At 43.7% G+C, this 18,560-nt stretch overlaps 1 protein-coding gene across 4 annotated transcripts in view; it reads left to right on the forward strand.

Moving 5' to 3' along the window:
• The window catches only part of TCF7L2 (transcription factor 7 like 2), a 172,644-nt gene that overhangs the window by 57,953 nt on the left and 96,131 nt on the right, over positions 1-18,560 (forward strand). For all 4 annotated transcript variants that reach the window (XM_041415733.1, XM_041415735.1, XM_041415734.1 and 1 more), the window contains exon 5: positions 4,504-4,605. In XM_041415733.1, coding sequence (XP_041271667.1) covers positions 4,504-4,605 — 102 coding nt within the window. The remainder of the gene's footprint in view (positions 1-4,503; positions 4,606-18,560) is intronic.

The following is an 18,560-nucleotide window of genomic DNA, read 5'->3' on the forward strand; positions in this document are numbered from 1 at the left end:
GGGTGGCTATGCAGAACTGCTCCCGGCGGGTCTGTGCTTTGCAGAACCCTCTGGATGTAGATGGGAGGTGTGGATGTGTAGGAAGGTTCTTGGGCTTGTGTTTTTTGTTCCTTTCTACAGAAAAAATCTGGGCCATTCAAATCATTTGCCTTTTCCCTTGTGCTGACAATTTAACAGCCTTTTTAAAAGCTTTGGTTTCTCTCAAGTATGCTCGCCCCAAACTTGTTTTAATTCTTGTGTGGAGGCCTGGAGCTTAACAATTATTTTGTTTAAGCTCTCTGAGACTTGCCATAAAACTTTTTTTTTTTTTAAACGCACACATGCTAATGATCCCCATCAGATCATGTTGTTAAACAGGGAATAAAGTACTTGCACCACGATGACATTATTTAAAAAAAATGTTAAAAGCAGGCCAGCAGAGCCCATTTCAACAGTTTTGTTCTGAAATAATTTGCACAGATTTGTTAGAGTTAATTTGTTGAAAAGTTCAGTGTTTGTACAGGCAAGTCCTGATTTCCACAGCGAGACACAAGAAGCAGCAGAGGAGCGTGCGGGTGTCCAGCATTTGCAGGAGCAGGCTGGTGGGAAATTTCCCTCCCTCTTACCCTTCTGCCCCCTCGCAGCTGCCCGGTGAAGAAATGTTTTAAAAGCAGTGTCAGAAGGCTGGGAAAATCGGCTTTGGATTTTTGTGGACTCCTTGCAAATCAGAGGAACTGTCTGACTCAAATCTGCATTTAGGGCCAAGAGAAGAGGATTTCCTGCTATTTAGTTGCTTGAGGAAGGAAAGGATTTACCTCTCTGCTGCAGCAGGACTTAATTTTTCTCCTTTTCAATAAGAATATCATAGTGTAGGGCAGCAGTAGTAAACCTGCGAGAGCAATCACAACTCTCCCTCCTCTCCATGCAATTCCCCCCTGCCCAAGCATCCTCCTGTGACAGCTCCCAGCCCAGCAAGGGCTTGGCATGTCCCTGCACCGTGAAAGAGAGAGTTGTGGAGGGGGTGGCTGCCGCGACGTCGCTCCCCGGGCCGGCTGCGGCGCTCGGCCACCATCTGGATCCAGTTAGCTCTCTCGGCAGTAGGGCTGAGTCTCATTTCCTCCAACCAGTAATGTTATATAGGCAGTGATCCTGTTCTGCCCTAACATAATTGAAAATTATGTGTATTGTAGACTCGCAGCGCTGAAATGTAGACTTGTAAAAATCTGTGGCTCAGGTAGCCTGTGGAGATTGAATTTGGCACACAATGAGGCTTTTATGTAAAGTAAGAATTATAAGCCACCACATCAATATTGTGTTACAGGCATGACAATTCTTGGATGAGGAGGCCTTGAGTCAGGCTCGTCACCTTAAACAATGCTAATATTTCATACTTTATCAACAGGGCTGGCATTTTGAAGCCAGCAAACATTTTTTTGCTTTTGCAAACATCCTGCTGTTGAAGGTGTGGGTTCACTAGCTTGACGTGGGCATTGGCTGTGGGCTCTGGCCCCCTCTGCTTATCTGACAGACAGAACATCTTACCCTTAGCAGGGCTGGGAGGCTGCTCTGGATCCTGGCCACTTGGTAGAACTCATGGAAGTTGCTATATCGACCCTTGTGCTTTACTGCTTTCCCTTGGGTCTGGGATTATTTGATTTTGTCTCCCACTAGTGTGTTATCCACTGGTAGAAATGGAAGCTGTCCATGCCTGTGCTTGTGTGCAAAACTGAGCCCTCCGGGTTTGGACTCTTCCTGCTGGGCTTCATGTGCATGTCCAAAAGAAGCTGTTTGTGCTTTAGCCTTTGCACTGTGAGACTTCTTGGATCCTCTTTGCCAGGGGTGGGTAAGAGAAGGGCTTTACTGAGAGTCCAGACTAAGGGTTTTAAAAGGAGAAAAAAAAAGTGTAACAGTAAGATCTTCTGAAACGTTCATCTTGCCCTAAGGTCAGCCTGGTGTAGGAGCTGAAAGTATGGGCTGAGAGCACGGGCTGTTGCGGGATAGAGGTGGAGTGGGAGCAGCCATGCCTTCTTGCTCTGTTTCTTCTAATGGAATTTATTGCTAGTAAAAACCAGCACAACTGACAGTCCTGGAGGCTTTGTAATCCCTGCAATAATTACTGACTGGATGGGGTCTGCTGTGAGCTCACCCCTGCTGCTTGTCAATGCCTCTGTCTGCCCTTGGGGCAGACTCAGAGAAGCCCACATGTTTCTCAGCCTGTGTTTTAGGACAGCTGCTGACCTGAGCTCCTCACAGGCTGTCATGGCTGTATGGATATTCCAGGGCTGCTTGTGACTGTGGAGTGGTCATGGAAAAATGAAGATGATGAGTTTATTTTTGTGGGTAATGGCTTGGTGTCTGTTCCCTGAAAATCCACAGTTTGAGCTGTCATGTTCTTGTAGAGGCTTCAGCTGTGGCAGCAGTAGCTTCTTGCTCTCCAAAAACCACTGCGAACTTTGAAGCAGAGTCATGCACACATCCTGTGAGGACGTTTTCCTTGGAAGAAGGGAAAAACACTTCACTGATTGTCTGGAAAACCTGAGCAAGCCAATAGTAGCTGTGACCCATCAGGACCCGTTCTGGAAATTCATGCGCCCCTTTATGTGGTAGTGTTTTCATGGCTGTCTAAGAAAACTGGTGGACTTTTGAAAATGTAGCAGTGTACTTGTTTAATAGTGCCATCTGAAAATCTGTCCTGTATCAGATTTCCCCTCAAGTTTACAAGTTGGCTCTCAGTTGGCTTAAGCTTTGGGTCCAAATTCTACACACTCGGGTTGCATTTTTATTCACTTTTTTGAAACCACAAAGGGTTAGAAAGTTGCTTTAACATCATCTCAACTTTAAAATTTATGTTGTGGTCACATATATTGAAGAGCAGGGATTTGATGCAAGTGATCAAATATCTGGAGACTTTCAATTGAGTTGTAAGACTTAGAAATATTGCTTATCGGTAGTCTAGTTCTGGTTTGTTTGGGTTTTATTTCTTGTTTTTAAGAAGTGCTGAAACATTCTGGTCCACATTGCACAAATCCCAAATGTGAACATGAATAAAAACAAGACTTCTTGGAACTTGTGGAACTCATATGGGGCACAAATCCAGAGTATGGGTTTGTTTATTTGCATTCCAGTAGCTCGGAAAACTCAGGCCCTCCAAGTGATGGGAATTGGTAACACATTCTCCTGCTGGCTTCTGCCTTTTGGGCACCTCAGTGCCCGGAGTCTTGCAGCAAACAGGCCTTGCATGTGAGCAAATGTTTTGCATACGTGAGCAAATGTGATAGATAGTGATGTGCTGAAAGCATGGAACCAGATCTCCTTCCTTCCTCCATGGAGATTCAGATACAGCTTCCGCTGTTTGCCTGGAGTGCCGGGGGCTGTCTGTGCATGGTGGTTCTTCAAGACTACTCTTACTTAAAAAAAAAAAAAAAAAAGGCAGGAATGGGTAAACATAACTATTTCTCTGGTAGGTATTTTCTAGGAATAGATCTGTCAGGTCAAGCAGTGTCTAGTGCTAAAATAGGAGCTTCTGCAGTGGCCTGATCTATGTGTGCAGCTGCTTTTCTTAGTTATGGGAGGGGGTGAATGTATGTAGCCATACACATTTCTTCCAGCATGATACAGGGCTTTTAGAAGTCCCATATTAACCTGTGTTAACTGGGACAGCACAGCAGCATGCAGAGAGAAAAGCCTGGGCTGAAATTATATTTAGATGTACAGCACAGAAGTTTGTTTGGGATAACTGATTTCTCTGTGGGCCTGCTTTTGTTCAGAACTGAGCACTTCTGGTGCAGGGAGCTGAAGCTTTTCTTGTTTTTGAGTCAGTTCCCCCATATGCTGCAGACAGGGCACCTGTGTGTGTCCAGCCTGTCTGCTGTCTGTGGTGGGGCAGTGCCACAGAAAAGCTGTGGCTGTCCCCCAGCCAGGGTTGTCTGACGGAAGATAAGCCAGAAGAAAATCCATGGTGTCTTTCAGAAATGGTGAAAAGTAGAGAAAATATCTGCTAAGACCCAGCAGTCTTTTTGGGGTAGTGCCCTGTCTTTAGGGCTTGTACAGCACTGGGAAGCTGGAGCAGTTGACTTGGTACATTTGTTGAAAGAAGGCTAACAGATGACCCATTCAGTAATGAGATCATATTCTTAATTCATTATATGTTTTCCCTCTCCTGACATTGATATCCACCTTTTCCCTTGTCCCATCCTCTCCATGGTTGTGCTATTTTGTTTCTTTGTGGGTTTTATGCTACTTCCAGATTTGCTACAATTAGTAAAATTAATATAATACTGTTTTTGCAATCTGTTTTTTTTTTCTTATTCCTGAACTGTAACACAGCGGTATGAGATTGTTAGTTCTGCACAGATTTTGTATCCACAAACATGTAAGGTTGTCTTAATTTTTTGTTTCAGTTCCTTGCATAAGTTTTGATTTATACTTTTTTATCCATGTTACCTAAGATTTGTTTTTGGTTTTTTTTTTGCCTTTCTTTTCTGAACTCATTTTTCTTTTCCCATTTTTGTTTCCTCCATCCAGTATCTGCAGATGAAATGGCCACTGCTTGATGTTCAGGCAGGGAGCCTTCAGAGTAGACAAGCCCTCAAGGATGCTAGGTCTCCATCTCCAGCACACATTGTTGTAAGTAAACGCAGAAAGATATTCTTCCTTTGTTTAAAAAAAAAAGCATTTGACATTAATGGCAATGGTTGTCATCAGTTTTCTTTTACACAGACCAAAGGAGAAATACTTCAAAACAAACAAATCCCTAACAAGCCTGTGGTAAAAGGAGGGAATACTTTTGTTATCACTGGGCTGTGTTATCAGTGATAATTATGAAATTATCATCCATGTGCCTTACAGGAGACTAGGGAGTAAAAATGCTCTAAATTTACACACTGCAGGATTATGTAGTGGCAGTGGAGTCCAGTCAGGCTGGTTTACACATCTGACCTATCTGTGTTGAAGTAAAGAGAGTGAAGAGATGGTCTGGAAAGCTTAGACTTAAGATTGCCTTAGAAAAATCAAAACCAAGCCTATTCAATGTCCTTTACTTAAAGAAATCTTTTCTTATTGTAAAATCTTGGATGAGAGCATGAGAGTTGGTCAGGATTTTTACCTGGGTGAAGGCTCAAAAGAGCCTAGTTCAACAAAGCACACGTTCCTTTGTGTTGTGATGGCTACTCATTTAGTATAAACATTGGTATCAAATATTTACTACTACATGCAAAATAGAAAACTCTCTTTATAATGAATAGTATTTTAAAAAATACTGTTATTTATTAACTTCTAACTTAAATTTTAAATTCTCGGTTAATTTTTCTTGTGCTTCTGTTGTGAAAACAATGTTGAGTTTGCAATGTTCAGTACAAATTTACATGAGAGTGGTTTGGGGGTTTATTTTACTTTCTAAAATAACATCCATAGAGATGTAATAGGAAATGGTTTGTTTATGTGGTGATTTGCAAGAGCAGAGATATGCAGTGGTCCATCCTCACCCACAACCAGTGTCAGTGCCATCTATTGTTAAATAGCTTCTTAGCTCTGACTGTTCAACTGGGACATCTACTCTGGAGAGAATGGCATGTGGTGGGTTAGAATATTTCTTCTGAAAAAAAATCATAAAGTTTAATGTGATTTTTAAAAAAAACTTTTTATGACCATTGGATGATAAGGTAAATGCCAGGAAAAGAAACTGCTCATTGTTTACTTTCTGCTCTATAGTCTAGAGCTGACACAGCTGGTAGATCATCCAAGGCACACATTGGTTTTTCTAGAAATTTCAAATCACACTAAACATTTTGAGGTGCTTCCTTTTCCATTGTTGTTTCTTTAAATTGAGAATTGTCAGCCCATTGTGATGAGTGTCATAGTTCTTTATTCAAAAGGAAAAAAAAGATTTCCTGTATTTTAGAATCCATAGCTTCTAAACCATCCTTCAAATCATCAGAGAGCAATTGGAACAAGACTGGTATCTGCCCAGTTGATACCTAGTGCTGGCTGCTTCACTTTTCAGAATTACTTTGCTTTTCCTTCCTGTCCACCTGGGCTGTCACTGGAGGAAGAGATCAGAGAAAAGATGTCTGGCTGCTTAATCAGAAATCTACAGTCATCAAAACCTGCCATCATCTTACTCCTAATAAGAAATGAGCTAGAGAAACTTTCCTATTTTACTTCTTTTCTTTTTACTGCTGTGTCGGAGGACTGACATGGGGTGGGAATGTTCCCGTGGCTCTGGCATGGTGGAACAGGCTCCTAGGAAGCGATGGAGAGGGAGCCATAGGCTTCTCCTGGGTAGCTGCAGCTGGGGAGGGCAGGATGAATTTGGTTGGGATCATCTGAGCTTCCCAGTGCTGAGCATCCAGTGTCCCTAAGCCTCCTGCCCTGCAGGAGAGCAGACACTTGCCTTTGAAACCCAAAGCAGCCTGTGGTGCTCAGGGCTTTGACTGGGGTCTCAGCTCCCCTGACTCTCTCCAGCCCTTCCACCCAGGTGTGGGCGAGGTGGAGATGAGTGGTCAACAAAACTTACAAAAAGGGTTCAAAAATCACAATCATTTTGGAAAACGAAGCGAAACCTGCTTCCAGGGAGGCTGAGGTTGATCTGCTTTGTGTTTTGACCATTTATGGGGTTCTTATGGATCTCTTTAAAAGCTGTTTCACTCTGCTATTCAATAAAAAGCATATTTACCATAGCAACCACTTAGGCCATGAGGAACATATACTACCTCCGAGATGGAGGCCACCTTCTCCCGAAAGAGCCACAGCTGGCATTTGTAATGTGATCTTTTGTGCTACTTACAATGTTGGAGGGAGAGGAGGCGGAGGAGGGAGTGAGGGGGGAGAGCAGTGGGTTTTTTGGGAGGGGGGGAGGTTCTGCAAGGTTTAGTGTTTATTTCTAGCAGCAAACTGTTTTGCCTTGTTCTGTTAAAATATATAAATAAGGGGCAGCTTTTTCCACCCTTTTTCCTGGCACCGACCCCAGGCCACATTAATTTTGTGGAGTGAAAATGGTCTTTTTTTTTTTTTAGTAAATAAAGTTAGAGCGGGTAATGGCATTTGGGGGAGATAAAGTGGCTGCAGATGCCAGTTGGCCTGGGATGTGTCAGGCATCTCTGGTGTCCCTGTTGCTGCTGCTGTGCCTGCCCACAGCACCTGGGACCTGGCTGCTCTTGCACAGGGCTCTATATCCACTTCTGTCTGCATTTGTGAAAACACAGTTCATCTTTTTGTGGAACAGTGATGAGTATTTCATGGGCATCCTGATGTTTCTGTGCAAGTGTAACATGTAGGGATAGAAACTGGTTCTCTGCCCTGCTTGCTGTGTCTAGTCCACCCATCAAGTGTACCCATGCCAGTTTTTCATCTTCAAATCAGTTGGGCTGCCCTGAAGATCTGTAGGAAAATGCTAACACCTGCAAATCACTTCTTATCTTTCCCCCATCTCTGAAATCAGGATTTGAGGTTAATCTTCATAGCTGGATTACAAAGAGAGGAAAGGAGAGTGTGGCAGCTTGGGTTCCCCCTGCCCTTTTTTTTTTCCTTCTTTTTTTTTTTTCTCTTCACTTTCTTTTTTCTCTCCCTCCCCCTGTTTTTTTTTCCTTCCTTTTTTTCCCCTTCCCTTTTTTAACACTCTTTCTTCTCAGTGCTTGGCTATGACAACCACAAGCTCTGTGTCAGTTTTTACTCCCCGCTCCAATGAAACTCCCCTTAGGAGTTCAGCTTAATGACTCAAGGCTGCATAACATGGCTGTCTGTAATGTCTAAAGTAAAATCTGTTCTATTTGTCAGCCATCCTCCTTTCAGATTTGTTTAAGAACATTAAGTTAAGACTACAAAAATTGAAGCAAAAGACCAGCATGAATAATTTGGCTGGATTGCTGTCCCCAGTGCCGAGGGCTGGGTTAATACTGCTTTTTCATGGTGCTTGAGAGAGTCTCCAAGGTCCATAATGAGAACCAGAATATTAAACTGAAATTATGTTCAGTATGTCTTGAGGAAGGTACAGCATGAGGCTCCATTTAAGACCAGTGCATTTATTTACATTTAGGTGCTTCACTCATCTGGTAAGACTTTTTGCATCTTGCTCTGGCACAGTCATGCTGTTTATCTGTGTCCAAAGGTGAAAGAAAACTGGGGCAAAAATTGTTTTAATAGTATATTATTAAGCTTGCTAGGTCAAATTTTTGAATTCAGCCTGCAGATAGTACTATTATGAGGCTGGGATATTTTTGAAGTGTTTTTTGTGGTTATTTCCCCTCTTTTCTTTCTGACCTTTGATTTCATTGAAGGTATTAAGATTTTGTGAAACAGTCTTAGCGGGAAGTTTTGGGTGTAAAGCAGACTTCAGCTTGCTCTCAGGGGGTGGGGTGCTAGTTGTCCTGAAGTCCCATGGTCAGTGTGCACCCGATTTGATCCACATGTGTGCTGCCAGCAGGGTGATAAGGATGGGAGATGGGTGATGTAGGAGTGGGAATCTCACATCAACATTTTCTGTTGCAGCCTGGACAGGCAGGTGAAAATGAGCAAGGTATGTCTGTGCGAGGATCTCTGAAATCTGCTCACTGCAGAAAGCAAGCTCCTTTAAAACCTCTTTTATCTGTGTGTATTCCTACAACCTTAAGGAGAAAACCAGTGCTATTCTTCCCTGTTCCCTACAAAGTAAATTCTCTGATTCAGCCATACCCTGTTTTGGGCAGGAGTGTGGTTGAAAGACCAGTCCTGGGATCCTGCCTCCTGCAGGCTGTGCAAAGACTTGCTTTTAGCTTCCTTACTGCTTGGCAAAAACATTCAGAAGGCAAGAGGATGATGGCTTGGTACAATATATTCCTTATAAAACACTAAGGGGTTTAAAAAATTCCTGCATTTGAAGTAAATGTCAGTGTTAACCTCTGGGGTAGGACTTCCAGTACTTTTTGGCCTAATATGTAAGGAACACAGCCATATAGTAGACTGAATCACCAAGAACAAAGAATTACTGTGCAGTAGTGTATCTATTTTTTTTCTTCTTTTTTTTTAAAGTAAAAATGTTTTTCCAAAACATAATATGACAAGCAAAACTGAAGGCAAAACCATCTGAAACATACTGACTGTTCTCAGTCTCTTCAATGAGCATGGACTGTGGGCATCTGGGACCTCTGGGTGGTTTGGAGAGATCAGAAGGTTTTTTTTTTTCCCAGAGCAACTGGAGTTGAAGTCTGTCCTGCCTGTTCCCTAATTTTTTTGTCTAATGTGGTTTGTACTTCTGCATTTTAAAGAAAAAACAAATACCTGCTAAACAGTTAGGTATATTTTAGGCAGATTTTAAAATGCACCTTCAGTGTCCCTCCAGACAGGCTGGACATACATGTGTCCTGTATGTGTGGAGCCATCTGGAACCATAATCTTGCAGCTTCCACTCACAGTGCTCCTAGAGGGCTTTTAAAGCTCTTTGTCTTTAATGTTTTGTTGTAGGAAGACTCTTCTTCCTCTGCAGTAACCTCTTGAGATGTTTGTGGCTTCCACGCTGCCTGTGGCCATGATAGGAACACCCTCTTCTGTCCCTAGAGATCCGCAGGGTGGTCAGGAACATGGTGGTGTTGTGGGGGGAAGGACTTGGCTGGGCATTATTGATATCAGTGCCTGGTGTTGAGAGGGACACGTTGGGCAGGAGGAGAGGGCTGTGTCTGAGCTGTCCCTGGTGCCCCATCCATCCCTGATGGCTGGTAGGTCATGGACCCAACACGCAGATCCCTGAGACTCACACTGCAGAAATACTCACGCAGACTTAATTGGAAAGCTCCTTTAGTGACTCTCTCCTTTTTAAATACTCTATACTTTATTTGGCTAATTGCTTTGGCAATTGCAAAGTAAATAAAATGTTTCATTAATACATGCCCAAAAGTATGCAAACGTCTTGTCCTCAATTTTTGGAGCTTCTTGGAATTAAGCCACAGAACAAATTAAGCTTGCTGAGAATTTTGTGGCTGAATCTTTCACCACTAATTCCTTTTGATTTTTTTGTTGTGTTTAAAAAAATTTTGTGTACAAACCAGAATGTTTGGGGCTAAGTATAGAATTCACCTACCGGCAGTCCAATAAAATTGTTTTGGATGGGTTCCTATAAAACACACCCATTATATTCAGTACCCATTAAATATGAATGGAAACCTAGTGCTTGGTTTGTGTAGACAACAGAAGAAATTTGGGCTCCATGAAAGTAATTTGCTTGGTAATTTGATACGTTTGTAGAATACTTCAGACTTTAGGGGTTTGCTTCATGGCCTTGTGTTTACTCTGTAACACAATGTCCATCCTCTACAGCCCTCCTTTCAGTACTGGAGGGAACTCCTCTGCTGTAATGCTGAGACTGGGGAAATGTGCAGGCTTGTACCTCTTACTGTGAAGTGAGCAGGAATTTAATGCTTCTGCAAACATCAGTCAGCACTAAAGCACCTTCAGAAGACACCTTGGGGCTGGATTGGCAGCTGGGATGAATTGTCACGCTTGGTTGTAGTCAGGAGATCTGTGAGTAGTTCCAAGAACTCTGAAGCATTTGGATGCTGGGATATTTCAGCTGTGAATAAACACTGTAAAATATATAGTACTGCCAACCCCAATTGTTCTAGGATCATGAGTCAGGCCTCAAAAGATCTTGGGGATTTGTGGGGTGGGGGGGTTGTGTGTTGTTTTTGTTTGTTTTCTGTTTCTTAAATAATACATTTTGTATTCTCTTTATTTGTTCTGTTTCCTGAGCCTGCAGGGTATACTCTGCTCAATCTCAAAGTTTTCTCTATAGCAGTTTGTGAGCTTGCTGTGTGCTGTAAGTGGAGTCTGAGGTTCTTCCCTAAACACTCGACTTCAAGGCTACCATGCCTTGAAAAACAGCAAGTACTGCTAGACTGGCTGTAAAATTGTAGGAGTTAGCAACCCTAAGTGTTGCTCCAGGAGAAGGCAGCTGAGTAGGGCATTAGGATAGGCTCAGCCCAATCAAACCCTCATCTGTTGAGCATCCATTTCTCATGAATCATCTGGTTTGACTTTGAGAGAACCTGGTCCTTGGTGCTGGCAAACACTCTGGCTTTTGAGTGCTGGGGTGACTTACCTTGTGATGGATGGCTGCAACATTTCCAGGCAGGGTCAGGCTTCTCTAGCATTACTAGGGATGGCTCAGCAGGTCCTCCTGAAGTAGCAGGTTTATAGCTGTGGATATTGCAGTGAACCAGCAGCAGCTTTGGTTTCCTGAAGAGGTTGTGCAGTCTTGCATATAAGTTGGAGCCTTGAGATTTGTCATTTTGGTTTGTTATGACACACCAAAGTATATCTCTCTCTGACATATCTGAGTATTGAAGTTCTCTGGGTGAAGAGGAAGCAAGACAAAAGCTTGCTCATCAGATCATCTTAAGATGTAGCCTTGCTGCCTTCAGTGTGGTTGGAAGTGCATCTACTGCAAGATTCCTTCTTATATCTTATAAAATAAGCCCTTAGGTCCTGAATATGAGACAAATAGGATACCTAGATTCTTGCCATTTTTGACTAGTTAGTCCTGGATACAATAAACCTGCAGAGAGCAACATTTTGAGAAACCTACACCGGAAAGATGGTGTGGAAGAGTATTTCAGCACAGAGGAGCACAAGCTGCATTTTGAATTTGATGGCACTTTGTTATGCTGAAGTGTGCATTTTGAATGAACTTCTAGGGACTTGTATGGGCCTACAATTAAATACCAGCAGGCTATCAGCTCTCCAGCAGAAGAGTGGTTGTGCCAGGCGGAGCGGGGAGGACGCAGACGGTCGGTCCCCAGAGCCCCGGGCGGGTGCGAGGGCTGCAGCAGCAGCAGCTCGGCCTTGGCAGCGGGCGAGGAGCGCAGCAGCGCTGGGTGATGCTGCAGAGCCAGATGGGTGAGCCTGTCAGATCAAAGTTGATGTGTACCGAGGGTGGCAGACTTGGCAGGGCCGCTCGCCGCAGGTCCTCCTCCCCGTGCACCCTGTCTGCAGCCGAGGTTTGTGGCTGGATTCAGTCTGGAGCTTAGAGAAGTAGGTACTGAATAATGCAGCCTCCTCTGGAGCCAGAGCCTGTGCTGATGGGAGCAGGAGCAGCCATCATGTGTAGAGCACAAGGTTTAATGGGTATGATATGACCCTGGCACTTATTTTTCTCTGAATTTCTAGAACCACAGTCTTCCCATACCAGTCCAGCTTTGGGCTTGTTGATGCAGAATGGAAAAGCCCAAATACCCCGTGGAAGTGGCTGTCTCAGAATAACTATTCCTCATTATCTCTCCATGCGGCCACTCTTATTCAGCAGTAAGAGGTCCTTTGTGTGGTTTAGCTTAATCCGCTTTGGAAACGGATTAAGCTAAATCTCACAAAGGAACTCTTAGTGCTGAATAACAGTGTCCACACGGAAAGATAATTCGAAATAGTTGTTCTGCGCTTTTCAATTCACACTTGAGCACAAAAACTTTCCCGTGCAGATGAGCCTACTTGAATAGGAACCACCTATTTTCTGTCTAAACAAGGTCTGTGTGCTGTGTCCAGGTGCTATAGTAAAGTAAACAGCACGTATTTTTCATTAAAAAGAAAGGAAGGAAACCGGCATTGCTGGGCTCAGGACCATTTTTTTGCCAATTTGCTCAAGGATTATTGCTTTTCTCACCAGTTCATGTGGTTTGGGATTAGATTATTCATGGGATGCTTTACTTTCTGGAATGTGTGGACATTTCTACTCTCTCTTGTGAAAGAAACTGGAGCTGCTTTGTAAGCCACTGAATAAAGAGAAGGAAGGATGCTTTCTGCTCTGCCCTATGCAGACCTGTTTGGCAAGGGGCAGACCCATTTTGGAAAGCCTTTGGGGAGTTAGAGATGTTACAAATAACAAGGAGTGATGCCTTTGTAAAACAAGCTCCCCCCTGTTATCTGTTCCCAAGCAGTGTTCTGTGCCTATTTTCACAAAAGGAAGCTAGAAATAAGTTGTTAAACAGATTTTAGGTTTGGATATGCAGTGGGCTGGTGACAGGGGTCTGGTTCCAGGGGAACTTACTTGGAAGCTTTGCTCGTATCTAACAGATACCTGTGAGTAAAGTCATTGAGCATTTTACCAAGGTGGGGAAGCATTGCTCCCTCCTCTGTTTCACCGGTCTGGCCAGAAGAGATGCTAAGTAACTTTCCCAAGTTGATTTTGAGAAACTGATGATTTCCACATCTGGATTTTAGAGGCAAGCAAAAAAGCCTATAGCCCCGCAGGAAAGTAAAAGAAAAAAAAAAACAAAACCAAACCCACCAAAACAAAAAAAACCCACAGAAACTGAAATAGTTTTTGAAATCTAAATCTAAAATTCTTACGTCTTATCTGATCTTAGGGAAAAGTTACTTTAGGTGTCATTTAGGTCCTTGTGTCAGATGTACCTTACACCTCATGTCTTGGAATTAATACGTTTGGGGGAGCTGGTCCAGTCCTTCCTCCACCTTGGCTGGCAGTAGCCAGGCCCCCATCTATAGGAATGATACAAACAAAGTGAGGGACAGCTGGTCATGGTTGCTGGTCATGGACATGCATGGTTTGAACACATATGTTTGTGTGTTTACAAGAGGAAGGGTGTTTTCTGACTAACATCCCTGATGGAAGTAAGAAATAAGCAAGTTTTGGCGTTTGGTTTGAAGTTTTTTTTGTTGTTGTTATTCTTTTTTTCCTCCAACTTTATCCCTCCACCTTCCTGGTACAGATTAAGGACCTGATGGTGACCCTGGGCCCTGCAGTGCAGGCCTGCAGAAAGAGTTGCAGTTTCCTAGGAGAGGCGAGTGGTTCTTTAACATGCATTTTTCCTTTTGGCACGACTCAAAGACTTCTCAACTGCTATTACTGTGGAAACTAGCTTCCCCTTCCTTTTTACTTTTTAGGCCTTGATTCAAGAAATCATTAAACATGCATTGACGTCCATCGGTGTTCAAGACAACATTTAAGCATGTGTTCAAAGTGATGTCTTGTGTAGTGATGCTTTTCTGAGTTGGGGTGCTTGAAATGAGCATTTATATGAAATAAAGTCCCTTCCTGGGAGACGATTGTGACCTCAGACTGTCCCCCAGCTACTGAAAAGAAAGAGGGAGAGAAGGAATAGTGTGACCTGAGCTCTTCTCCCCTGGAGCTTGTCCTTGTGCTGACATATTTTTTTCCCAGGGCTGTAGGAGGAGAGTTGAAGAAAAGTTGAAGGATTTTGGTCTCTTGATGCTCGTCTGCCCACTGAGAAATGAACAAAATCTGAACATGGTCTCATTCCCTGGCTGAAAGGATAGTGTCTGGGAAAGGAAAGAAAACAAAAAAAGTTGCCCTAATCTGTGCCTGCAGAGCTCTGCTATGTCAGTATTGAGTGTTGTGGGCTTGGGACTGCCCTGTAATAAGGAAATGATGTTCTATGGAGGAAAGCAGAATGAAGAGACCTGAAAGCCACCAGACTTTCTTACTATGCACTTATGGCTTCTGCCAAGCAGCTGCATGGAAGCCATACCATTAGAAAACCCCAAATGTCTGCAGTGAAGTTTTCCCTGGCAGCAGAACTTCTGTCACTGCATGTTGGGCATGTCCATGTGGTTAATTAATATTAAGCAAGCAAGAGTTTGAATTGCTAAAGCCGTAACTGCTCCACGTTGACTCCTCACGTCCGTGCTTTTCAAGCATGTCCAGCTCTTTGGACGGAAGTCGTTTACTGGACATGAAATAACCTGCTCCTTATTAAAGGGCTCTGATGGCCAGGACAGGTTACTTTGGGATAAGCTCCGGTGTGAATCTGAGGCAATGCTGGTTGCTCCACAATTGCTGCCCGAGGGGTAAACGTGAGGCAGCAGCTGCCATTTGGGCTGGAGGTGTCTAGCATGTGGCTGGGCAGTTACAGAGGTGCTGTAGGGCCTTGCTGGGCTCACCCTGCAGTGACTTGTTCTGCTCGTCATGCCCGGGGCGCGTCCAGGGAGCGTCCGCTCACTCCGGAGATGGACTGTTAAACTTCATTCCTGCATAGGCAGCCTTGGACAGCTCAGGTCACTGTGCTGAGGAATCTGTGGGTGAGTAAACAGTGAGAAAGTGTGAGGGAGCAGTCACAGCACTGGTGGTAGAGGGGAACAGCCAAAGAGCTGGTGCCGTGTTCTTGTCTGGCCAACTCAATCTGCTCCACGCCTGGGCGCCCAGCTGGGCTTGTGACTCTGGAAATAAAACATCACTCTGCTCCTGTTTGCTGGTGGTTGGACTGGGGGCCTTCGTCTGGGGTTGGAAAATTAGGTACCCTTCCCTTGCCAAGTGCCATTTAAGCATGATAGTGCCTTCTCCCTGCGGACACAGTTTCATTGACGTGACTGTGTAATGAGCAGGTCAAAGCGCTTGGTGCAAATGAAAGATAATTTCATTATCATTTTACTGTTACCTGTATTTAGGAATATGTAGTAGACAAGGAACTGTCAGAAAAGCAGATTGTTGTCGCTGCCTCAGACTGCCCAAATCCAGGGGAGATGGGGCTGTGCAGTGCACACAGCAGCAGTTGGGTTGCTGTACGTGTGTGGTGTGACGGGCACCGTATGCTCACGTCTCTTTCCCAGGAAGGTAACGTGTTCTGCATATCAGATCATGGCAAAGCTGGAAGCGATGTACAGCTCCCCTGAGTCTGAGTTCACAGTCCAGACTGGTAGGCTAGCCTGTCTTTGACATGCATATTTAATGCTGTAGTTGTCTTTGCATATTTTGCTGGAGGGGACTAAAGGCAAAAAAAAAAAAAAAACCATACCAAAAAACCAACCCGCTTGCTCACCTGTCCTTCAGCACAGGTGAGCTTTGCACTTTTTCCCTTGGACATCTGTGAGACATTTAAAAGAGCATCATGGGTTCCTGACATCAAAGAGTTAATAGCAGTGAGTGGGTACAATAGCTCATTAGGACTTAAACGTGGGCTGCAAACTCAGAAATCTTGATAATTTTGGTCTATAAGGACACTGAACTTTCAACCCTAGTTCAGCAATAATAAATGCCTGTTAAGTAAGGCTTCCTTTTATGAAGAGAGGGTGGATGGATGCATTTCAATGGGCTTTAAAAGTCTTGCTACTCGTTTCAGCGTCTGCTGGCCGAATGCATCCGGGCATGGGAAGGCATTTCAGGATCTGCACAAAAAGCACTTTGAAGTATAACCTTTGTGAGCATCTTAGCTAAACCTGACTGCAGTTGGAAGCAGCACTTTATCTATTTATTTATTTGGGAAGTATTTTTCTTTCAAAGTTGCTTTAAAAAAAACCGAAACAAAAAGCCAAACCAAAAATAAACCTGTGAGCAATTAAATGAAAATGCAGTTTTGAAACTTTGACCCAAAGTGAAAGGTGATGGTGTACGTTTGCTTTTCTCATGGATGTTTTCATAACCAAATATATCCGGGCTGATTTTTAAAAGCAGGGAAGGTGAAGCTGTACTTTGGGATAGTGCTCAGGGAGGTGCTCAAGCTGCCAGCCCTGCCCTGGAGAAGAGGGGCTCAGGAATGGAGCCATCCTCTAGCCCATGGTGGCTGTGCCCACAGGAATCCCAGCGAGGAGCTCAAAAGTCTTTTAACAGCCCATCTGTTTACCTGTAGAAGATTCCATTATGGGAACTAAGATCCGAAACAAATCTCAGAGTGGCTGCAAGTTCCCACTCCATAAGTTTCAATCTTCCTTGCCTTGAGTTTGCAGGTCTTGATTTAGACAGGCTTCTGCTGAGGTCCTACATGAGAGCTGAAGTTTGTGTGTGTGTGCGTGTGTTTTACCTCGCCTCTCAGAGAGCATGAGGGAGACCTCCGTGAAGAGAGTGACAGGGTTTGATATAAACCAGCAGGACTGCATTGCTGCCATTATTCGACAGTAAACCCTTTCACAATGCCATATGCTGTGCATTCCAGCGCAGCAGCCGAGGGTGTGATATAGTTAAAGCACACTCGGCAAACAGGAAACGCTGGTGACCGCTGTGTGTGCTTTTCATGGAGATAAAGTATTGAGAGCGTAACGAAGGGAAAAAAAAGTGCTGGGAATGGGGGGAGAGGACGGCAGGGGTGAAGGAGAGGGATGTATTTTGGGCCCAAAGCTCCGGTCATTATGAAAACGCAGGCAGGAAATGCAGCCGCGAAGCAGCGGAGAAAACACTGCTTTGCTCCAAGATGTTTGTTTTACTCCATTATACATGTATTTTCTAGTTTGCTGCTGGGTAGCGAGAGTGGATGTGTATGGTTTGGGTTTTTTCAGGGTGTTTTTATTTTATTTTTTTCTCTTTTTGTTTGTTTTGGTTTTTTTTAATTAACTTTATTTTATTTTTAAAGTTCCTGCCACTCTGGCTTAGTATCCAACTCCCTTCCCCTCTACCCTACCCTGGTTAATAATGAAAGGCTATTTTAAGAGACTGGAGCTCAGTAACAGATATTTCATACTCCAGGAAAATGTGGACAGCAGTGTTTAACCTAAGCACAGTTATTTTCCTGGGCAATGGCTCTGCAAAAGGCATTGCAAAGCCTCCTCAGAGTTAGGAAGTCGCTGTTGCAGGGCAGGGAGGAAGGCAGGGGGATGGGACCAACAGGTCCTCAGATGGGGAGAGCTCTGAATCATAAACACACCATAGCTTTAATAAAATAAATGAAGTGGAGCCTTTTCAGACGAGGGCAGACTGTATTGGGGCAAGCCAGGCTTTTAACGTTGGGAGTGAAAATTGACAGGCTGAGAACTGGGACATAAACAAAAATGTCAGGCCCTGGGAGTCTTGTTCACTGGACAATGTCTCAATTGTTTCAGTGATTTTTCGCAGGCAGCAGGGGATAGTGGGAGATTTAACTCTTTACTGGCCATGTAGGAGCTGGAGGTGCTCGCAGAGTGAAGAAGTGGCAGAAAAGAGCATTTTTGTTTGGAAATGATTAAGCATGTCAGTGGGTGATAAGGGAAGGTCACACTGTTCTCTGCATACTTGTCTGCTGTTAAAGTTGGGCTTTACACTTCCTTAATTTTATTTAGGTTTTGCTCCCTGCTTGGAAAAGTGTTTTTGGTTTTTTTTTTTTCCCCTTCTAAATTTTTTTGCTTTTTATCAGGAAAAATGAGATCATGGGGCAGACCAGAAGATATATAAGAAAGGAATATATATAGATATATATGAAGGTGTGTGTTACACTTTTTAAAAAATTAGTACTTCTTTATTAAATGGCTGACAGGCAAACTAGGTATTTTAAGGCTGTCTAGATTATTTGGAGCAGGCTGAAATGTGAGATAGGGAATGCCCTTTATTTTTTTTTAACTGCTTTACTGTTTTGCTTAAGTCTCAAAATAAAAAGCCATCTTCAAAGAAGGCAGAGGAGAGGCGAGGAGCTTAGTTGTCTCATCATACTTTTGCTTTATTTATTATAAAAACAAATATTGAAACCTGTTGCATACCAGCCCGACATGGGCAAGGTCCAGAAAGCTGTAACTGGTAATTCTTTACTCATCAGATTTTGAATGTGTGTTTTGTTGTGGGCAGGGGGGAGGAGGGCGAGACGCAAACCGAAGTTGCTTCTTCAGGGCGCAAAAGCTGTTGAGGTTTATTTGCAGGAAGATAAACCTCTTTTAATAAAATGTGGGTCTTGTCTCAGTTGAGTGAAGTT

Source organism: Onychostruthus taczanowskii, unplaced genomic scaffold (genome assembly GCF_017590055.1).
Source record: "Onychostruthus taczanowskii isolate IOZ18803 unplaced genomic scaffold, ASM1759005v1 scaffold5, whole genome shotgun sequence".
Classification (NCBI taxonomy): domain Eukaryota; kingdom Metazoa; phylum Chordata; class Aves; order Passeriformes; family Passeridae; genus Onychostruthus; species Onychostruthus taczanowskii.